The 24,541-nt window shown below is 40.5% G+C and overlaps 1 protein-coding gene across 9 annotated transcripts in view; it reads left to right on the forward strand.

Moving 5' to 3' along the window:
* Positions 1–24,541, forward strand: part of STAG1 (STAG1 cohesin complex component) — a 380,157-nt gene that overhangs the window by 177,780 nt on the left and 177,836 nt on the right. For all 9 annotated transcript variants that reach the window (XM_073360216.1, XM_073360223.1, XM_073360219.1 and 6 more), the window contains 2 exons: positions 4,313–4,436; positions 19,909–20,007. In XM_073360216.1, coding sequence (XP_073216317.1) covers positions 4,313–4,436; positions 19,909–20,007 — 223 coding nt within the window. The remainder of the gene's footprint in view (positions 1–4,312; positions 4,437–19,908; positions 20,008–24,541) is intronic.

A 24,541-nucleotide genomic window follows, 5' to 3' on the forward strand; every position in this document is an offset into this window, starting at 1 on the left:
AAGTGCTTGGAGGGCAAGGATGAGTGAATGAAGATGTGAAGGGGCACAAGGGAAAGGTCAGCAGGTCTCTGATATGTTGCGAAGTAGAGAAGAGGATGTCCAGGGTCGTGGGTTAAGTGGGGATATGAGCATGATACTGCATTCAAAGGATTTGAGGTGGGTTTTTTTGCATTTGTGTTGTGATGGAAATAAGGTGGCTATCCTGCTTCCATGCTTACCTCTCAGGGTCTGGGACTGTGATTTGTCAAGTAGTTTACAGTGAAAGAGATGAGCTGGCACTGGATCTGTGGCATTATGTAGCCAGGTTTGATGGTGCAGACTAGAACATGGATATCTTATTGGTAACCAGATTATGAACGACAGAATTCCTCTGCCCACTGACATTGAACTGCATAAGCTGAAGCTCTTGGGCTTGATTGTGCTCTGACACCTCATTGTAAAGACATTAGAGTTATACCATTGAAGTGGGCATAATCCTAACCCTAAAACTGGTCTGAGAGCAGAATCAGAGTGTGCTGGTATGTGCCTTTTCATTAGCTCTAAATGAGAACTCCAGATCCATCTAAGTAGAAACGCAAGCTGATGTGTAATGGATTTATTAAGTGTTGGTCTACTGCTGGACCAGATACCTTGGATGAGAGAGGTTTGCTTGACACTCCCTAGCATTATGTTGGTGTCATGATGTGGGAGGAGTCAGAGGTTGCAAATCATCTTCTTTTAGTGCAGAAAGGGGACACAGAGGTATTTTAGGCTTTGAATTACGTAACTAACATGAAGATGGGAGGTCGTGGTCTTGTCACCAAACAGAGGGAGGAAAAAGCTCTTCTCTCTGCTAGTAGCAGTTTTGAGGGATTTTGCAGCCCTCACCCCCACCCACACATTGTGGTGGTATAGCCTGTAAAAAAACAAAAAAATTCCATACTCCATTGGATGGAAGAGTAACACTTAAAGCTGACTTACTGGCCCATCTCCCACTGGTGACGGTGGTGGGAAGTAACTGTAGCTGCCATTGCTGCTAAGGGATAGCGGAGAAGAGTAGATGGTTTTTGAAAGACTCTCCTGTCAATCCAAGCACATTCTCATGCTGCTGCCAGCAACGAAAGCCCTTGTTTCTGTCAGTGTTGTTTTGGGAAGGAGAAACCTGATGGAAGACTTCTTGTCTGCGGACAAGGGGCATATGCCAGTATTCACACAGCTGGCTCTATGAGATGTTTGCCGCCATTGATCATGGGATTCTGCTGTCTCACTATATAGATTTAACAGAGGTGTTGAGAGGGTGATAATAGGCTGCTCCTCTGCCTGTCTGCAAAGCCCTTACCTGTGAAGTTAATCAGGGATCCATCCTCTCTCCAGTTTCTTCAGTTTGTATGGAGCCATTTGGAGAGATAGTGAGATGACACAGACTGAAATGCCAGCAGTATGTGGACAACGTAATGCATTACATCTAATTCCAGGTGCCCCAGCTCTGCTGGTGCCCAAGGAACATACAAACTTGAATGAAGGGTAGCTGACTGAAGCCAAACCCAGGCAAAAAGAAAGTGATGTTGGTGAGGAGAGGGAAGCGCTTCAAAGAACTCTCCGCCCCTATAATGGCCTTAAAGCTTTCTTCCCTCAGATGATCAAGATGGTCTGTAGACTTGGGGTCCTTTTAGTCTCCTCACTCCATGTACAGGTAGTTATGATGGCAAAAAAATGCCTTTTCTATGTACAATTAGCTAGGACATTCTTCCCCGTCCTGATGGATTCATACTTGGTCACAGTAATCTATGCATTGGTGACTTCCAGGTTTAATTAGGAATGAAACTTTAGACCTTAGAAAGGTTCAGCTGGTTTGGAATACAGCCTGTCTGTGTAGCAACACAGGGTGTTGTCTGTCATTCTACTCCTTTACACTGGCTTCTCTTTTAATATTAAGTGAAATGGAAGATTTCAGTACTGATAACTTATTGGAAAAGGTACAGAGAAAAGCAACAAAAATGATTAAGGGTATGGGACGATTCCATCTGAGTAGAGAGTAAAAAGACTGGAACTTTTCAACTTGGAAAAGAGAAAACTAAGAGGGGATATGATAGAGGTCTATGAAATCATGAATGGTTTGGAGATAGTGAATAAGGAAGTGTTATTTACTAGGTTCAAGGAATTCAGTAAATCACAGAGTCTGTTTGTCTTTTATGGTACTGAGAGTAAAAGACAGGCAATTACATCATAGTGCCTAAGTGAGTTAGGCTTTGTACAGAGGAATGTTACAAAGAAACTAGGGCTGTCGATAAATCACAGTTAACTCATGTGATTAACTAAAAAAAATTAATCGTGATAAAAAATAATCATGATTAATCACAGTTTTTATTGCACTGTTAAATAATAGAATACCAATTGCAATTTATTAAAGGGGAGAGAAAAGAATAGCAAAGAGAAAATGCAGCTTCTGTCTCTGATGTTGATTTTCACTTGCATCCTCATTACTGAAAAAAACAGATGCAGCACATGGTCTAATCAACCACTCTGAGACCTGGCAAACTTTACTAGCATTGAAGTGTTTAGGATATTGTTTTTAGTTGCCTTTTTGGTCATGACTCATACCAGTGTTACAGAATATGCAGTCTTCAATGGGTGAGCCAGACTCTCATTAGACAAAAGAAAAAGGAGAGGGATATAAGAGAAGAAATAAATGGGGAAGGAAAAGAACACACACAGGTGTTTCAAAGGGGGGAGGGATAGCTCAGTGGTTTGAGCATTGGCCTGCTAAACCCAGGGTTGTGAGTTCAATCCTTGAGGGGGCCATTTAGGGATCTGGGACAAAAATTGGGGATTGGTCTTGCTTTGAGTAGGGGGTTGGACTAGATGACCTCCAGAGGTCCCTTCCAACCCTGATATTCTATGATTCTAATGTGTCACACTCACACACACAAAGTCTCACATCTCTAGTAGTATTCAGGATTTAGCCAAAGCTGGTGGAGGTGGCAATGTCATCTGGCTCCATCTCTCTGGCCGGGTCTGGTCAGGGCATCTTTCAGGATTATGATGAAGGAGATCTGGATTCCCAGGAGACTGTTGGTGTGGCAACCATTATGGTGAAGCTTGCTCCTTTCTCTTCTCTTGCCTTTCCATCAGCCAGCATCGTGTTAACCTCCATCTGTTCATCTATATTAATTTTGTTTAAGGGAGTGGTAGGCAGAATGGTTCATCCTCTCATTATTTTGTCCTCCAATAAAACCACTTTTCAACATACCGATTTTGGTTCATTAATTTTTGGTCTCACACTGTTCTTGTTTACCAGCTATTACCTTTACTCAGTCCTTGAATTATATCTGTCGGCCTTTTTGTTTGTACTAATACAGTCTTTCTCTCTCCCTTTTGGAACTTTTCTCATCATTGTTTATTATTATAGGCTATTCTCGCACTTTATGAATGTTCACACACTTTTTATAGTTGAGCTCACGATTAGGGTAAGTTTTTAAACCCAGTTATCACAGCAGATGGGACCCATAGAACCACCCAAGACCAGTAGGTTGGGCTGCAACCTGGGTGTTCACATCCACAACTTCCCTGACTGCAATGAAGATCCCTGGTCCTCTCTCATGTGATCAGTTTGTATACAGTCCTGTGGCTTGCCCCTGCATCGGCTCCTTTGGTCTCTCTGCAGGCAATGAATCATAGGACTGGGTCAAACCTGGTGGCTTTGCAACCTTCAGCTTCTCTCCCCACCTTGGAGTCATCCAGCACCTCCAGTTCCTCACGTTCATCTCAGGAATGGAGATCTGAGCAGGGTTCTCTGGCTGAAAAAAACTAGATTGATTCCTCCTCATTGCTTCCAAGCTTTCAGGCTCCTCTTCACAAAAGGAGCCTGAACACTTATAGAAGTATCCAGACAAAAAAAGAGTCAAGCAACCAGATAGATCTTTGTAGATCATATGTTGGAAACATGGAGTAGACGAAGTCAAGACATTAAGATCGACAGCTACTTATGGAACTTTGAAATAATGGAAGAAGAGATGGAGTAATTGAGGACTGGAGTAGAGTGAAAATCTCTCTTTAGGATGGCAAAAACAGCATACTTAAATACAGAGGGGATGGGATGAAACTGATAAGTTGGTGTGTTTGAGGATAAGTTTAGAGACATCAGAGTTGAACACAAGGATAAAAGAGGACAAAATCAGAGTATGGATACGGTGGAGAAAGTAAAAACAGACCTATAAATATTGTGGTATTATAAGGTGCTAGTAAATTGTCACTAGACTAATGGGGATGGAGGGAAAATTGTATTTGATTAGAATCTTGTTAAAGAGTATTATTTTTTTTTCTTTTTCTCTAGTGATGCTATTGCTGAGATTAGAGCTGTTTGTATTGAGGAAATTGGAGTGTGGATGAAAATGTACAGTGATGCCTTCCTGAATGATAGTTATTTAAAATATGTCGGTTGGACACTACATGACAGGGTAAGTAATATTTTCCAGAGTATGACACCAGGAAAAGTAAATGTTTTCTTTTCCTGTTCAATATATCACCTTTTGATTTTTCTTCCTTTCATTTATTTCTTGACTGATATATTTCTGTAGTCATCATCTTTTGTATAGCTTAAAACCAGCAATGTTAGATGTCCAGGTCTAGGCTGGTAATCCAGTTGATTGCTTCAGGTGACATGGAGTGGATGACAGAGAAACTACTAAAATATGATTGTTTGGGACGTTGGCTGACACGATGTCGCATAGTTTGAAGTTCATTTCCATACTCACAAAAAGGTTTGGATCTCAGTTTCCATTTATGGAGGCGGTTAGTTGCCTCTGATTTTCATGGGGGAAAAACCCTGAGTCTTTGAGCTCTTGCACTGCAAGCCAAAAAGTTTTTCTGGATTTAAGTCAGAGTCTTCAGATATTATTTAGGTCTTCCTGTATTGGGAGATCCTTGTTCCCTCAAATATGATGGGACCCCTGCAGGAGTCCTGTGTTGCAACAAATTTGGGGTGAGTGCATGTACACCAGTACAGGAAGCTACGGTTGTGGCTTTGATTTTTACTATGCCTGTAATGATATGCATGACTGTGTTAAGTTGAGAGTTGACAAGTGATGTGAGGGAGCTATGTGCCCAGATGGGTGAGCAGTATTCTGCAGTATAGTTGACAAGGGCTACTGCAGAGGTCCGTAGAATTTTTTGCATCAGCTCCCCAGGTCATTCCTGCCCATTTTTGGATAAGATTTATACGCATCTTTATTTTATCACGGATATTTTTCAGGTATAGTGCTTTTTGAGATTTTGGTCTATGGTTACACCAAAATATTTTGGGATAGGATCGTATCTTATCTACTGGCCACAGAAGTCCAAGTACAATTCTGGTCTACTGTTTGATTGTTTAGATTAAATGCTGATACAACTACCTTAGTGGGGTTTGGTTTTAGTCAGAGCAATGTCATCAGCACAGACAAATTTCTGTGATGATGTTTGAGGAAGGTTGCTCATATAGATATTAAACAGAATTGGTGATAGGGCTGATCCTTGTGGTAGACTATCATTGACAGTGCATGGCCTGCTGACCTGGTCACCAAGGAAAACATGAAATCTGTGATTGGTCAGAACTTCTCAGAAGAATTTTATCATTGCATTGCATGGAATAACTTTGCTGGCTTTTAGAAGGAGGCAATAATATCCCTCATACCATATTGTATGCCTCAAATAAGTCTAAGAAAGCCGCCTCAGTTGTGAGTTTTCACTGGAATTCCACCTTTGTGTGGTGTTAAGGCTAATACTTGGTTAGTACAGCTGCAGCCTGGTTATATACCTGCTTGTTTGGTTGGTAGCATTGCTTTTACAGGCAGTATGATCCTTGCCAGTAATAGTCCCTCCATAAGCTTGTATGACATGCAGAGGAGTGAGATAGGCTGGTACTGTAAAGGATTACCGGTTAGCTTCCCAGGTTTGGCAGCCTCGCACCGGATTCTCAGGACAAACCCTGAGGAATGGATATTGGAGAACAGTATTGCCAGCCATTTTTTGTACTTAGCTCTGAGATTTTTAACACATTCTGGCAAAACACCATCAGGTCCTGCAGCATTCCCAGCTTTCATGAGTGAAAAGGTCTTATTGACCTCCTCAACAGTGAAGGGCAGTGGTAGCAGGGCAGAGGCAAGTGGTAAAATGACTATTTGCCAGAGTATTCTGCGCACATTGCGCTCAATAAACTTGTCCTGTGGTGCTTTTTATGTGCATAAGAAGTATTCCTGCAGTCACATCAACTGAGACTTTAGTATTTCACTGTTTTACTGGCTTTGCAGGCCCATGCTGGTGCAATAATATCCAAGCTTAGCAACTGGAGTGAGTAAAGTACAGAGCTTCAACCATTTCAGTCCATCCTTGGCGGTGCACTAACTTCAGTGACTCTAGTAAGGATTCAGAGTAACAGCCGTGTTAGTCTGTATTCGCAAAAAGAAAAGGAGTACTTGTGGCACCTTAGAGACTAACCAATTAGCTGTAGCTCACGAAAGCTCATGCTCAAATAAATTGGTTAGTCTCTAAGGTGCCACAAGTACTCCTTTTCTTCTAGTAAGGATGTTGAATATTTACATAAGCAAACACTTGGCACTCCTTTCTGTTTTCTTCATTCCACAATAAGGTATATCCTTTTCAATGGCCATAAGGGATGTTTTTTCTTATGCCTATTTAGATGATTTGGATGAAACAATCAAAATTTTCAGGTGTTGTTGGAATCACATAGATGGTAGATTCAGTTGTCACAGTGAATCCCGGACAGTTTGCCTTTTGCAACTCCCATTGCAATTTAGGCAATGACATGATTACTGGGAGTCCAATCCCAATATGGATTATCACCAGTCGATGCTGACTGCATGGAAAGTTGCCAAGAATATTTTTGGAGGGATTCTGACAGATTCTGAACTAGTCTTTGGTGAGGAAACCTAGTAGATCTAGGTTGGTTGGTTTCAGTGGGTTCCAATGGGAAGAATGAGAAGTGTCTCTCTCTGTCTTTCACACTGAAAAGGAGCTAGATGTCTTCATTTGATGACTGTTCCAGAAGTGCCTTGCCTGCAGTATCATTACTAACATAGCCCCCACAGTGCGTGGTGGCTATTGAAATCACCAACATATATAACCAGGTGATAGGCTGTAGGTAATGGGGGAGAAGGCTCGTCAACATTCTGTGATTTATACACATTAACTACTGTTATATTGTTGATTCTTATTGAGATGGTAAAGATTCCAGAGTTGCCCCTGGCATCTGTTTTGTCATAATCCTTAATGTCCTGCTTGCATATATAGCAAGACCAAGTTTTGGGTGATGGGAGAGGTGACGAGATTGTAGCTGGCAATATGACAGCGTGATTCTTGGATGTCATCTTTGATATGGGTTTCTTGCAGAGTAATATCTTTGGCTATGTCTACACTACAGACCTTATAGCAGCACAGCTGTACCGCTGCAGCTGCACTGCTGTAAGGTCTCCTGTGTAGCTGCTCTATGCCGGTGGGAGAAAGAACTCCTGCTAGCATAATTCAGTCACCCCCACTGAGCGTCGTCGGTAGGTATGTTGGCAGGAGACACTCTCCCGGTGACATAGCACTGTCCACACTAGCGCTTTTGTCAGTGAAACTTTTATCAGTCGGGGTGTTTTTTTTTTCATACCCTTGACTGACAAAATTGCTAGTGCTGACATAGCCTTTGATCATGCATTGCATACATATTGCAAGCTAGGTAGTTACTATTAGATTGGGATGCACCTTCAACATTCAACTGGCAAATTTGAAAGGCTGAGGCTTATGATTCTCTTAGAGTGGCTCTGGAAGGAGTCACTTTTTGCAGGATAACTATTTCCTTTGATCAATCCAGGGTTTTGCTGAGTGACATTTGGATGCTGATTTGATAATCTTGGTTATATCTAAGTATGTGACAGGGCAAACCATGAGAAGGTTGTCATCACCTGCACATATCAGTAGTTGAATTAAATAACTGCGTGCTAGCTGATGTCTGAATTTTTTGATGAGTTCTATCTTCACTGGAGTGTTTATCAGCTGTTCCCTTCCATATTGCTTTTCCTCTGGTCATGGGAAAGGGGACTGGTCTTCCAGGGACACCTCTGAGAATACTTGCTATCTGGAATGGTATGGACGGAGAGACTTAAATAGCGTTTTGACTTTATTACATGCTTCATTAGTCTTTCAGTCAGCTGGCAATTGAGAGGAATAACCTGGGCCTCCAAGTCATCTTTACTCAACAGGAGGAGACAGTGATCTCTGGTATCCTCCAATCTAGAGAGAGGAAAAGGAAAGCTTCCTATATATCCTGGGAATAGACCATTTACTGGAAGCCAATAAGAAAGCAGCTAAAGGTTTCATTGAAGAGGGCAAGCTTGTTTCTCAACATTTCCTGAAAGCAACCTATAATGCTTCCAATGAAACAGCTAGATCTTAGGCTACAAACATCACATTTTGGAGCTACTCCTGGCTGTTCTTGTCAGGTATCTGTGGGTGCCCGGATAAGAACTGAAGTCCTTTTCTTAGAAAGACAGCAAGAGAGAAGGTGTGTTCACTCACAAAGTGGATGAACCCTTGCAATAGTTTAAATGAGACTAAGTTTCATAGACTTTACGGTCAGAAGAGGCCATTATCATCATCTAGTCTGACCTCCTGCACATTGCAGGCCATAGAACCTTGCCCTCCCACTCCTCTGATGTGACCTCTGGCTGAGTCCCTGAAGTCGTCAAATCATGATTTGAAGATTTCAGATTACAGAGAATCCAGCATTTACTCTAGTTTAAACCTGCAAATGATCCGTGCCCCATGCTGCAGAGGAAGGTGAAAAACCTGCAGAGTCTCTGCCAATCTGACCTGGGAAAAAATTCCTTCTCAACTCCAAATATGGCAGTCAGTTGGACCCTAAGCACATCAGCAAGAACCACCAGCCAGACACCTTTGGGAAAGAATTCTCGGTAATAACTCAGATTCTTTCCCATCTTGTGTCCCATCGTTGGTTATTTGGGATATTTGCTACTAGGGTGGATTTCATTTAAATCATGATTTAAATCACTAGTCAGGAAGACTTGATTTAATCATGGATTTCTACATAAAAGTGCATTCTTGTTGGTGGTTATAACCTTAATACATATTTTTCACAACGCAGAGATAGATGTAGCGTTCATTTTTAGAAGGTACACATGATACATTTTTGAAGTGATTTATTTTGAAAACTTTTCAGATTAGTTTTACAGCTATATCAGAAAATGAATGATTGTTTGGTTATTTCATTTACCAAAGGTAATTGAAGCAGATATTTATGAAGTCATTGGGAGGCGAACTATCTCCAGTTCAACAGGTTAATCACTAATATTTGGAGGATTTTCTTGCTATGCTGTATTAGGAGGAGAACATCACCAGACAGACATTTAAATTGTTTTAACTAAAACAACAACGTTATGTATTCTGGATTTTTTTCTTCAACAACAAACATGTAATATTTTAACAAAACAAGCGTATGAATTTTTGAATTATTTAAACATTCAATTTTTTTAAAATCAGGTTTGTTTTTGTTAAAATTGTTTTTAACTAAAATAGTTAAATGAAATATTTAAAAAAACAAAAAACAAAAATTAAATCAACTATGTCAGCCAGGTCAACATGAGAAGCTTAAAATATTGGCTTCTGCAGCTAACTCACTCGTCTTCACCTTCATTTTCCTGTTTGTTCATCATCTGGAAAAGAAAAACAAGCTTTCCTGCTTTTTCAGGTCCCAAACGATTTCTCAATTTGGAATGAATTAGTCCAAAGGAAGAAAATATTCTTTCTACACCGTCAGAAGCAGCTACTGCTGTTAAAAGTGAGATTATCACTTCAACAGTCTCTGAATCCAAGTGCTTAAGTGACTTCCACCAGTTCGCTGGTGTGACTTTCTTTAAAACATCATCAGCAAACACATATTTCTTGAATTGAGCAGGGGGCCCTGCTTTGGGCAGGGGGTTGGACTAGATGACCTCCTGAGGTCCCTTCCAACCCTGATATTCTATACTATGATTCTATGAATGGGTCACCCTTAGCTCTGAAGTTTATTATAGTTGGCATTACGGAGGGATGGTTGCTGGGTGTCCATGTCATAACCAACTCCTCTTCTTCAGCAGTTAAGGTTTAACCTTTGTACCAAATATTGAGAATATTTGCAAGAAAATGAGCTGGAGATAATGCTTGTCCCATTCGTTCTTTTAATTATTGTAATTTAACTCTGTCATTGCTTATTTCTCTTTTTGAGATCTCACTCAGTTCCTCCCAAATTTCAACAGCGCCAGCAATAAAACGGCCATTTCCCTGCATTTTGTTCAAGGCTACAGAAACAGGCTTCAGGGTACTCAGCATGTGTTCAACATTTCTCTTAAGCTCAATGTTGAGAACTTTGGCTGTGACAGTGCCATCTGTTTTTTTCACGATTTTGTTCATAAACTGTCATCAGATTAGGCCAGTTCTTGATACAGTGCTCAAAACAGTCCACTACTGAGTTCCATCGCACGTCTTGTGGGAGAGTTAGCTTGGTTCCTCCCACTTTTTTCAGAGCAGCTGCTGCAAAGTGGTTGTTATGGAAGTATTTTGCAATTTCAACAGCATTAGCCTTTATTACTGGAACACTGAAGTCTTTGGCTAGGAGGTGCATCAAATGAGGACTGCAACCATATGTTATTAGCTTGGGACTCTCTTCTAAATAATTTCTTCTCATCTTGATTACATTTGCAGCATAGTCTGTGACCAAGCTGCATACTAGACATTTGAATTTTTTTTCATAGTTTGTTCTAGCTTTTCCTGCTACTTCTTGTAAGTATTCTGCTGTGTGTGCATTTCCTGATGTATCAATTGTTTCTGTAAGGAAGACATTCCCTTCTTCTGTTGTCACACAAGCACATACAACAGGATCATTGTGGACATTGCTCCACCCATCAAGACTCAGGTTAACAATTTCACCCCCTAAACCTTTTGCATGCTGCTCAATTTCTCTTTCATGCACATTATCCAGCAATTTGCTGCAACATCTGCTCTGTTGGGTGGACTGCATCTTGGTCTTAATGACTGAACCATGTTAATGAAGTGTGGGTTCTCAATCATACGGAAAGTAGAGTTTCTTGCAGAAACAAACCAGGCAATTTTTTCATCAATTACCTCTTTTTGTCATCTGCTGGTTCTTATCACAAACGTATCTGTGGTTGTTTCTGGATGATGGAGATTTTTTTATCTTTTTGCTACAGGTGATATACTGTGGCTATGTGACATACATGATATGACTGACACACTATCATTGGCAGATAACTCTGAAACTATAGAAAATGATGGTGATCTTCAAGATGGATAGTCTTCAGAATTCTGTATTTTGAGGATGGATTCTTCTAAACAAAATAAGTCAGTGCAGTTATTCAATTATTATTACCATACTACTCAATTAGTATTACTCATTGCATTCACTGACACTCAGTACTACTTTAAAGGTGAAATTGTAAAAGGAAGATCTGCCTATTTCAGCTGTTTATTTTTTAATCACAACTGTATCTAAAATCATAGTACCATAGAGTAACAACTATATTTTTTGCTCAAACATGAGAATTCCAGACTCGTCCAGAAGGAAGACAGGCAGTCCTTAAGCAAGAAGTATGAAATAAAAAAGTTTACCAACCTGAAGATCCTGCATGTTCAGACATGTTCCTTTCATCATCTTCAAGGCAGCTTCCTCCTGAGAAAAAAACACTTCTCATGATGTTGTTTCATTTGGGAAACCAGACCTTGCACTTCTTTGTTGCACTGTTTGCATTTTGCATGCATGCCTGTCTTACCCACGGGTAGAGGAACTTCATTAAAATATTCCCAAACTGAGTCTCTCTTACGGCTTGCTGCCATTATAGGTTTTCCCTTCTAGTGGGAGAATGATATGGTAGATCTCAAATCAATGAAGGCTTCAATGAGAAAGACCTCAAGACTTCTGGAATATGCTGCTCAAACAGTTTCACTTCTGTTTCTACTGTCTATCCCTCCCTTCTCACATTTTTCTCCAGACTTTTTCTCCTTGTCCAGATCTATTCCGCCCCCAACAATCTTCTATTCATTGAACTTTTTGAAACTTTTCACTTTTAGAGCAAGGTAAGGATTCACTCTGTGTACACAAATTTGCAGAGGGACAATAGGGTTGAGGTCTGTTTTTCTCACCTCTATATATTATTTATTTAAAAACATTTTTCCTGTTCACAAGGGTGTTATCTCTGGAGACACAAATCCACAGTTTGAGAATGGCAAAAGTAAGCATCTCTGATGGTTTCTTCTAGACTGAGCACTGAGTCCTATTGGGTAGTGTGACAAAGTTCCTACTCTACCTTGGTGGGTCTTGTGCTTATTGGTGGATTTGCTCGCCTTGGAGCTTCACGGCAGCCCTCAGCTTGGCCATTTTTCTGAATCCACAGTCCAGGTCGACAACTCCTGTGTCTGTCCAGGAGTTGGGAGGATTTGCGGGGGACCCGGGCCCACCCTCTACTCTGGGTTCCAGCCCAGGGCCCTGTGGAATGCAGCTGTCTAGAGTGCCTCCTGGAACAGCTGTGCGACAGCTACAACTCCCTGGGCTACTTCCCCATGTCCTCCTCCCAACACTTTCTTTATCCTCACCATAAGACCTTCCTCCTGGTGTCTGATAATGCTTGTGCACCTCAGTCCTCCAACATTCCGTGTTCTCACTCTCAGTTCCAAGTGCCTCTTGCTCCCAGCTCCTCACACGCACACCACAAACTGAAGTGAGCTCCTTTTTAAAACCCAGGTGCCCTGATTAGCCTGCATTAATTGATTCTAGCAGTTTTTTGATTGGCTGCAGGTGTTCGAATCATTCTGTCTTAATTCTCTCCAGAAGGTTCCTGATTGTTCTGGAACCTTCGCTGTTACCTTACCCAGGGAAAAGGGACCTACTTTGCCTGGGGCTAATATATCTGCCTTCTATTACTCTCCTATAGCCATCTGGCCTGACCCTGTCACAGTAGATAGAAAGATTAACCTAAATAATCTATACAGAAGCCTCTGGAGCCCCATAAATTTGAGTCCCTAATCCATGAACTATTGGAACTTATTTACAAAACTTTTCTTAAACATTACATGAATATATTGTCTCATACTATAGAATTAGAATTTATAATCCCTATTCCATGATGAGATATCTTTGAGCTATAATGTATCTTCATTAAAACTATCTTTAGATAGGTTTTTTTCCCAAAAATGCATTTTATAAAAAAAAAAAAATTAAATAAAAAAAAATACGATTTTTAAATTTTTTTTTAAATTGATTTTTATCCACCCTGTTTGCTATTAGCAGTTGCAGATTGGCTACATGCCACTTTAGGCAGTCTCATCATACCATCCCGTTCATAAACTTATCAAGCTCAGTCTTGAAGCCAGTTAAGTTTTTTGCCTCCACTGCTCCCTTTGGAATGCTGTTCCAGAACTCCATTCCTCTGATGGACAGCAACCTTTGTCTAATTTGAAGCCTGAACTTGTTTATGGCTAGTTTATATCCATTTGTTCTTGTCAACATTGGTGCTTAACTTAAATAACTCCTCTCCCTCCCTGATATTTATCCCTGTGGTGTATTTATAGAGAGCAGTCATATCTGCCCTCGGCCTTCATTTGGTTAGCTATACAAGCCAAGCTTTTCGAGTCTTCTCTCATAAGGTAGGTTTTGCATTCCTCTGATCAACATAGTAGCCCATCTCTTCACTTGTTGCAGTTTGAACTCATCTTTCTCAAACGTAGAAGACCAGAACTGCACACAGCATTCCAGATCAAGTCTCACTAGTGCCTTGTATAATGGCACTAATGCTTCCCTATCTCTACTGGAAATACCTCACCTGATGCATCCTAGGATTGCATTAGCCTTTTTCACGGCCACATCACATTGGTGGCTCATAGTCATCATGTGATCAACCAATACAGAGTGTCTTACTCCTCCTCTGTCACTTCCAGCTATATGTCGCCAGTTTATAGCAAAAATTCTTGTTAGTCTCTCAGTGCATGACCTTGCACTTTGCACTATTAAATTTCATCCCATTTCTATCACTCCAGTTTTCATGGTCATCCAGATCTTCTTGAATGATTTTCCAGTCCTCCTCCATATTAGCAATACCTCCCAACTTTGTGTCATCCACAGTTTTTTTCAGCACACCCTTGCTTTTTGTACCAAAGTCATTAATAAAAATGTTAAATAAGATTGGTCCCAAGACCAATCCCTGAGGAACTCCACTAGATACCTCCCTCAGCCTTGACAGTTCACCTTTCAATATGACTTGTTGTAGTCTCCCCTTTAACCAGTTCCTTATCCACCCTTCAATTCTCATATTAATCCTCATCTTTTCCAATTTAACTAATAATTCTCCATGTGGAACTGTATCAGATGCTTTACTGAAATCAGGTAGATTAGATCTACTGCATTTCCTTTGTCTTAAAAAATCAGTTATCTTCTCAAAGAAAGAGATCAGGTTGGTCTGGCATGATCTACTTTTTGTAAAATCATGTTGTATTTTATCCCAGTTATCATCATTCCTCTATTTTCTTAACTACTTTCTCTTTCAAAATTTGTTCCAAGACCTTACATACAAATGAGGTCAAACTAACAGGCCTGTAGTTACCATGACGTTAAAACATTGTGCTCAGCTTTTAAAAAGGAATACTCCTTGTCCTCAAGCTCCTGTTAAAAAAGGCAATGCAATGTTCCCATGTCAACATTCTGAAACTTTTAGTCATTCTCTCCAGTGTACCAGAAAGCAGTCTAAAAACCAGTCTGCAAGACACCAGTCTCCAGGAGGTTCCTCCCAGTCTTAAGCCGCCTCCAGTTTTGATGCATTTGTCAGGAGTACAGAACCAATTTCATTGTGTTCTTTACTTTCCTTTAGGACCAGCAGGCCCACTACTAAACAGCTTGAAATCAGATCATGCAGAATGGCTACTGCATCCTTTTCAGTTTTCACTGCATCCTTTTCAGCTCTAGGCTGCCTCTAAATCCTGCTTCCACATCTCTTCAGGGATCCTGATGAGATATTACTTCTAGGTGAATTCTCTTCTACAGAGGGATCCATAGAACAGGTTCAGACTGTGTACCAAAGGAAAAGCTTCTACAGCAGGCACTTCCTCATCCGAAAGAACCTCTCCACCATATTATCTTGTGGAAACTGAGGAGTTTCATCAAAAGATAAATTCTGCCTGCTGTCTTTGGGAAACATCACCCCCATCCTCCCGCCCTCTGACTGTCACAGTTCTTTCACCCTAAAGGACATGTACTTCCATGTACTAATACAGCCATTTAGTGTGAGCAACAGACACTTTCAATACAAGGACCTGCCATTTGGACTGTCAGCAGCACACACAGTTTTCACCAAGTGCTTGGCAATGATGGCTGTCCACTTAAGATGAAAAATCAATTTCTATCCTTACTCAGACAACTGGATGACAAGAACTAGATCCAGTAACCTACTCAGGTTATTAATTCAGACAGCCTGCAGTATCTTCAGATCAGCTGGGAAAAGTTTTCCCTAGTTTCCGTCCCGCAGATATCCTTTCTAGATGCAGTTCTGGATTCCATACAAGTCAAAGGAGAGGTCTGCAGCAATCTCGCCGTATCAAAATCATTTTATATCTGCAAGATTTTTCCTGATAGCTTTAGCCATTTATGTCACCTCTTAGGCTTGTCTCAGGAGGAGACCTCTCCAAGATTCGATGGTCTAGAATTACAATAACCTACCTTATGCTTTCTATACCACAGAAATCACATTACAAGAGTCTGTCATCTCTTAAGCTTCCTCTGCAATAGTAATCACAGAAACATCCAAGCTAGAGGGCACCCGACCAAGGAATGACAATAACCAGCCTCTCATGAGTAGAAATATGCAAAAGCTCACCAAAAGGAAAGAGGTTACTTAATAGCAACTGGTTTCATAGTGGTAGCCATGTTAGTCTGTATCAGCAAAAATAACAAGGAGTCCTTGTGGCACCTTAGAGATGAACAAGTTTATTTGGGCATAAGCTTTCGTGGGCTAAAACCCACTTCATCAGATGCATGGTGTGGAACATACAGTAGGGAGGTATAAATACACAGCATATGAAAAGATGGGAGTTGCCTTACCAAGTGGGGGGTCAGTGCTAATGAGCCAATTCAGTTAAGGTGGAAGAGGGCTATTCTCAACAGTTGACAAGAAGGGATGGAAATCACTTTTGTAGTGCTAATGAGGCCAGTGTAAACAAGGTGGCCCATTTCAAACAGTTGACAAGAAGGTGTGAGTATCAGCAGGGGGAAATTAGTTTTTGTAGTGACCCATCCACTCCCAGTCTTTATTCAGGCCTAATTTGATGGTATCCAGTTTGCAAATTAATTCCAGTTCTGCAGTTTCTCGTTGGAGTCTGGTTTTGACATTTTTTTGTTGAAGAATTGCCACTTTTAAGTCTGTTATTGAGTGTCCAGAGAGAATGAAGTGTTCTCCTACTGGTTTTTGAATGTTATAATTCCTGATGTCAGATATGTGTTCATTTATTCTTTTGCTTAAAGACTGTCTGGTTTGGCCAATGTACATGGCAGAGAGGCATTGCTGGTACTGGGTGTGGATGGGTCACTACAAAAACTAATTTCCCCCTGCTGATACTCACACCTTCTTGTCAACTGTTTGAAATGGGCCACCTTGTTTACATTGGCCTCATTAGCGCTACAAAAGTGATTTCCACCCCTTCTTGTCAACTGTTGAGAATAGCCCACTTCCATCTTAATTGAATTGGCTCGTTAGCACTGACCCCTCACTTGGTAAGGCAACTCCCATCTTTTCATATGCTGTATATTTGTACCTCCCTACTGTATGTTCCACTCCATGCATCTGATGAAGTGGGTTTTAGCCCACGAAAGCTTATGCCCAAATAAACTTGTTCGTCTCTAAGGTGCCACAAGGACTCCTCATTGTTTTTAATAGTAACTGTAGTTCTTCAAGGGTTGCTTCTGTGTACTTCTATATATTATTTTGAGCAGCCCTTGAGGTCCAGCAATGAGCACAGTATAGGCAGACACAAGAATCAAACCCTGTCTTTTTCATGAGGTTTCAGTGACTTGCATTATTTTTCTGGGGTGCCTTATGCCCACTTTGATACCTGGAAAGGTATGGGAACAATTATTAAACAATCAATTTGTAAACACCTGGAGGATAACAGGGTTATAAGGAATATCTGGCATCGATTTGTCAAGAAGAAATCATGTCAGACCAACATAATTTCCTTCTTTGGCTCACTGGCCTAGTGGATGGAGGGGGAAGCAGTAGATGTGATATATCATGATTTTTAGTAAGGCTTTTGGCAGAGTCCCATGTGGCATTCTCATAAGTAAACTAGGGAAATGTGGTCTAGACAGAATTACTAAAAGGTGGGAGCACAGCTGGTTGAAAGACATACTCAGAGTAGTTATCAATGGTTCACTGTCAAACCGGGAGGGTGTATCTAGTGGGGCCCCCGGGGGCAGTTCTGGGTCTGGTATTAGTTAATATTTTCATTAATGACCTGGTTAATGGAGTGGAGAGTATGCTTATAATTTATAGATAACACCAAGATGGGCGGGATTACAAGCACTTCGGAGGACAGGATTAGAATTCAAAATTACTTGACAAATCGGAGTATTGGTCTGAATTAAACAAGATGAAATTCAATGAAGACAAGTGCAAAGTACTTCACTTAGGAAGAAAAAAGCAAATGCACAAATATGAAATGGGGAATAACTGGCTAGGTGGTAGTACTGCTGAAAAGAATCTGGGGGTTCTAGTGGATCACAAACTGAATGAGTCACCAGTGTGATGTGGCTGTGAAAAAGGCTAATATCATTCTGGGTGTATTAACAGGAGTCTTGTGTGTAAGACATGTGAGGTAATTGTCCCATTCTACTCGGTACTGGTGAGGCCTCAGCTGGAGTACTATGTCCAATTCTGGACACCCCACTTTAGGAAAGATATGGAAAAATTGGAGCAAGTCCAAAGGAGAGCAACAAAAATGATAAAAGATTTAGAAAACCAGGTAAGATTAAAAAAACTGGGCACATTTAGTTTTGAGAAAAGAAGGCGGAGAACGAACGTGATAGCAGTCTTCTAACATGTTATAAAGAGGACAGTGATCAGTTGTCCCTCATGTCCACTGAAATTAGGACAAGAAGTAATGGGCTTAATATGCAGCAAGGGAAATTCAGGTTAGATATTAGGATAAACTTTCTAACTTAAAGGATAGTTAAGATCTGGAATAGGCTTTCAAATGGAGGTTGTGGAATCCCCATCATTGGAGCTTTTTAAAAATAGTTTGGAGAAACACCTGTCAGCTATGTTCTTAGTTTAATTGGTCCTGCCATAGCTCTGGGGACTGGACTTGATGACTTCTGGAGGTCTCTTCCAGCCCTACGTTTCTATGATTCTATGATATTTTTACTTAGGTACACTGTATTATGAATTTTTAAGCAGTAAATTCCCAATTATAACCTTTTCATTGCCTACACATGGTATTTTTCACCATGGATTCTTAGAGCTTATAAATCTTTGCGGATAACTTTTTTGCCAGAACCTGGTGCATTTGATTAACTGTAGTTTGTTTCCTGATGATAGATAGGTTCACTAGACTGGCGCTTATCTACCCCCCATCTCCTCAGAGTTAGAGATGATGGGTTTTTCTTTTTTATATTTCTTAGCTTTGTTTACCATACAGTGTGTTTGAAAAGGCATTGAGAAGAGATCGGTACTTGTGGAAATTTTGCACAAGCTGACCGATGCCCCCTGCTAATGGCTGTTCTCCAAGATCACAACATGGAGCAAAGTCAGATCAGCCTTTCATATTGTAAAGAGAAAAAATTCACTAGGGGGGTCAATCTTTTGCATATTCAGTGTACATCTTCAGAAGACATTGTTAGAGATGGAAAGCAGGAGCAGGAGGACCCAGAGGTGGAGTGAGTAAACGGACTTCTTTATTGCGGTACTTGTTCCCCTCGACCCAATTGTCGAGTAAGCCCCAAATTAATCATATCACACTCTTTTATCTAAGTTAATATGTAAATACCCACATTACTACAATGCCCCCCAAAACCCTTATTTAATAATATGAATGCCTATATAGTGAATATTAATAGCTATATACTGAATATAATTATACTCACCCCTGTTTACAGCATTAAGCATATTATACAGATATTTTTACCTTGCAGATACATTTCTTTGCAGTAATTGTAGCCACAAGTTCCCTTAATCAGCAGTTCACAGGGGAGGGAGGAAGGGGCCATGACCCTGAGCTCGTTGATGTAGCCAGGAGAGGAAAGGATGGGGGAGATAACACTTCTTCACGCAAAGGGTATCCTTCAGACAACCATATTCCTTATGCAGCTGCAACACTTATCTATCCTTAACAAGCAGAAGGAAAAGGATGGCAACTTCATCTATCAAGCGAAGAAATAGTGCTTGCCTGTGCCTTACTCCCCATTACCATGATAGCAGTTACCCCGGTCTTTACTTAACCCTTAGATACCCCAACAGACAAGAGTTTCAAATTATTTTTATATTTTTTTTCCTGGTTTTCAGTTTTTTTGTTTGTTTGTTTTGTTTTCAACATCAACTGAAAGAACTTTTAGAAGCCAACTTTGCACTCAGTCCTGCCTCCATAAACTTCGGTGGTGCAGGATGGGTCTTTTCTGTATAGAGAAGCAGAAGAATTATAACACTTGTTTTTGTAGAACATTCCCTATTATTTTTATACATTTTAATTTAACTGCTAGATTGTTTAACGATGTTGGTTTTGGTAACTTATTTACATAGAATTTTAAATGAATAACAAAACTAGAGATTACTAGGTGGATGCTACTTAATCTTCATGTGCGTTTCATTAGGATATTTTGGCTAATCTTAGTGTGTTTTTCTTTAGCAAGGTGAAGTGAGGTTGAAGTGTTTGAAAGCTCTACAGAGTCTGTACACCAACAGAGAGTTGTTCCCTAAACTGGAGCTATTCACTAACAGATTCAAGGTAAGAGTAGAAAGAGGAAATGTGATTTTTGAAAAGACTATAGAACTGTAGAATTGTGTCTCATCTATCTAGTTGTTTCACTTCTCTTAAGTCATGTGCATTAAATTATGTGAAGGAGACTCACCTGCTTCTGCCACTGATTAAGTTCTTTTCATGGGGACTGTCCAGCTACAGTGGTGAAACTATCATGTTTTCAGTAGGAAAGGGGCTCTTGGTCTTTTAAATTAAAGAAATGTGACTTATTTCAGAAGCAGAAATATTTCTGAATGAAATTTATGAGGGTGATACGAGCACATTTATTTTTGAAGTTATTTATCAAACATATATCACTAGATCTGGGCATGATTCTTTCTTTCCCACTTGTCCTCTCACATTACCAAATAATCCTATGATTTTTATATTTTAATCTCAGTGAATTTTAGGGCTCATTGAAGGTTTTCCCATGTACTATAATATTTACTTTCATATATTATATATATATTATATATATACTCTCTCTCTAAGAGTGTGTGTGTGTGTGTGTATATATATATATATATATATATATATATACACACACACACACACACACACACACACACACACACACACTTTCTAATATAATATAATTCATAGATTAATATCGAAAGGGATGCCGTGAAGATAACTCTTTAATGAAAGTGTGTGAGAGCATGAATGACTGACTGACCTCAGGGCACACCCCAATAAGGCAATATCTACATCCATAAATGTCATTATAATTGAAATTAACATGCAGTATGTTAATCAGTAATGTAAAATGTTCATCCAAGGGTACTTCTCTGGAATGATTCCACACTATTCTTTGAAAGGACAACCTAATAGGTTGTTTCTGACTGGGTGATGGAATTGCTGGGATTTACCATATACCTTATTTAGTTATAAAACACACGGTCTTTTTATAATAGCTAATAGGCAGATGGGCTAATTTAATAAAATGTCATGAAAAAATAATTTAAATGAAAAATAACTTTTCTGTAGTGCTCGCCAGAAAACAATTCAAGGCAGAGCCACGCTATAACCAGCCCAAGATGTCATCCTACATGGCATCTGGGGAGGGGAGTGGGAAAGAATTATGCACATCATGTGACACAGGCCTAAGCTTTTATGTGCCTGCGGTATTAAGACCCTTTGGAACAATCTGGCTAAAGTTATAGCCATTGACATATTTTTAATTCGGTAGGTACAAAGTCCTTCTGGAACCATCAAAGCAGTAATAAATTAACTATGGGAACATTCACACAAACACACATTCACACTCTCCACTGTACAGATGTATGTGCGTCCAATGCATTCAGGTCAGAGACTGTTGCCTGCAGTATTAGTGACACATGCACCTCTGCTATGCTCACATGTGGAGCTGGAGTATAAAAGGGGTGTGGCTGCCACCTCCCACTCAGTTCTTTCTCACTGTCCATGGTGAGAGTTGATGCTTCCTGTTGCTCTTGAGCTTTGTTTTTCCTTGTTAGCCAGCTTCTACAAAACCTTTATAAATAGTTGTTGATAATGTTTAATGCAGTGTAGTTGTAGCCATGTTGGTCCCAGGATATTAGAGAGGCAAGGTGGGTGAGGTAATATCTTTTATTGTTCGTTTTTGTGTTGGAGACTGTCATCAGTTTTTTTAGGGTTTTTTATATATATATATATATATATATAGTTGATATATATATATATATATATAGTTTTGGATTTCTTGTGATTTCCAGGTAGCATTCCTGGGTTTTGTTTTTCCCTCTAGTGTATGGGAGCATGTGATGATTTCTTGTTTGTTTTTGTGTTGGAGGCCGTCATCAGGTTTTTTTGGTCCCTTGAATGATCTTTTACTAACTACTTATGCTAAACAATATGTTTTACCTCGTACTTTGCTGTGTTGCTGGGAGTTCCTTTCCTAGACCTGAAGAAGAGCTCTGTGTGGCTTGAAAGCTTGTCCCTCTCACCAACAGAAGTTGGTCCAATAAAAGGTATTACCTCACCCGCCATGTCTCTCTGATAGTGTTTAGTGTTAATTTATTTAGGTTGCGCTGGGGGTTGGTCTCTCTATGCAGAGATCCTCAGGATTTGAGCAGTGTGCCATTTGCAGGGCCATGATTCCTGTGAGTAATAAACTTGTGTTGTCTAGTTTGTTCAGATCAGGAACATGTTAAGGACAAATATTCAATATGTACCTCTCTTTTCCAACAACAAAAAAAAGCAAAGGAACTTCAACCTTAAAGTACGTTTACTAGAAAAGGCAGGTGCTGCATCCCTTTTCAGAGCCTTACCCTGACCATGAGAGGATGGAGACTTCTTCGATGAGGAGTGCACCTCTAGTTGCTCCAGCCCCCAAACCAAAATCGTGAGAAAAAAGATTCTCCTCTTCTTCTCCCGTGACCTCCTCAGAATGCTGAAAGCCATCATTTTTGGCCATCATTGAGTTTGGTATCACTTTTTCAGTCTGAGGAGCACATACCTCCAATATCAGTAACTTCAATGTTGATAGGCATTCTTCACAGCAAAAGACCTATTATGCCTTCTTGTGCCTGACTCTCCAGTATTGCACCATGAGGTATTATTAATAGCACCGGCTTCATCTACAAAAACGCTGTTGGCACTGTGTACTTTGTAGCACTGCCTGTAATATTGGCACCATCAACATAGTCTGGATATCAGTCAGCATTTCACCTTCCACAGCTGCTTCCACCAGGGTCAGCAAATCTAGCTTTAGCATCAGTGCTGCTGGTGCAATAGCATGCATTGCCCATGCTAAGACCTCCATCAAAACAGTTTCAGATTTGGAGCATGACAAGGTGTTTCTCCTAAAAGGCCTTTTAGCTCTCCTGATAGATGATATTTGAAGGACTCCATCTGTGACATGGAGCAAGAGTGTTACCCTTACAGGGTTGTTCCAGCCCTCCACCATAGATTGTGCAGACCCTGGACTAAGAGAAAGTCACCTTCTCCTGTACCTGTTCCAGTCAGGGAAGACCTTCTCCTGGTTTGTCACCTATCCCCAACGTAGAACTGACTAATGAACTGAGGGAGAAACCCACACATTTTCTACCATATATGTCTTCATTTTTGCTTGATGAGACCATTTGCTGGAGTTTTCATCTCCTCCTGAAGCATTTAAGATCTTTTCCGATCTTAGGAGGAGGGTGGCCATATTAACATTTGTGCCAGCAGGGGTTCTGCTGGACAACCCTCACAAACTTTTTGACATTTTATAGACTGCAGCCCTGGGAAGGGTTGCCCTTCCCATTAATGAGTCCCTGTTAGACTGTGCTAAAACCCTATGGCAGGCCCCAGAATCTGTACCACCCACTGCGAGATATGTGGACAGACTTTATCAAGTTCCTCAGCAGGAATTTGATTATTTTTTCAGCCATCCTGTACCAAAACCCTAGATAGTCACTGTGGCTAATGAGCACTGAAGGCAGACTCAGTCTAGGGCTGCCGAAAAGGGCAAAAAACATAAGATATTAGACTTATATGGTAGAAAGGCCTCTATCACTGCAAGCCTTCAAATGAAGGTGTCTCAATACATGTTTACGAATTGGGTAGCAATGTGAAGGAAGGATACATCATCCAATTCACTTCCTTCCCTTTCCCCACCATCCCTGTTCCTTTTCAGGGACTCATCTCACGAAGCTGTATTACTTCAGGATGTGCAGTCTCTTTTGGAATTGGGAGCAATAGAGGAAGTTCCTTACCAGCAGAGAGGGAAAGGTTTCTATTCCCATTACTTCCTGATTCCCAGTATAGGAGGTGATCTGAGGTCCATTTTGGATTTGAGAAAACTGAATGGATCCATCAAGAAAATGAAATTTCAGGATGGTTACCTTCACATCTATCATTCCTTCTTTGGAGATTGGCAACTGGTGTGCTATATTCAGTTTGCTTAATGCTTACCTTCATGTGACAATACATCCGGCCACAAAAAATATCTTTGAATCATAGTCGGGAACACACACTAACAGTACACAGTGCTGCCCTTCAGTCTGTCCTCAGTAGGAGGGTGATGAAGCACTGGAATGGGTTACTTAGGGAGGTGGTAGAATCTCCATCTTTAGAGGTTTTTAAGGTCCAGCTTGACAAAGCCTTGGCTGGGATGATTTAGTTGGTGTTCGCCCTGCTTTGAGCAGGGGATTGGACTAGATGACCTCCTGAGGTCTTTTCCAACCCTAATATTCTATGATTCTATCCCATAGGGTGTTTACAAAGTGTATGACAGTGGTAGCAGGCCACCTTCATTATACTGTTGTTCAAATACTGAGATAATTGACTAGTCCAAGGAACGTCAAAGGGACAAGTCCAAAACAGCATCTTCATGATCAGAGATCTGTTCTCTTATCTGGGCTGAAATTAAAGGTAGAGAAATCAGTATTACTACCAACACAACAAATATATTCCATGGGGGCAGATCTTGATGCCACAATGGCGATAGCTTACTTTCTGACAGATGGGTTCCAGTCCATAGTCACCCTTTGTAAAGTCCTCAGGTTGCACTTGAGGTTAACAGGACATTCTTACCTCCAAC

Source organism: Lepidochelys kempii, chromosome 9, assembly GCF_965140265.1.
Source record: "Lepidochelys kempii isolate rLepKem1 chromosome 9, rLepKem1.hap2, whole genome shotgun sequence".
Taxonomy (NCBI): Eukaryota; Metazoa; Chordata; order Testudines; family Cheloniidae; genus Lepidochelys; species Lepidochelys kempii.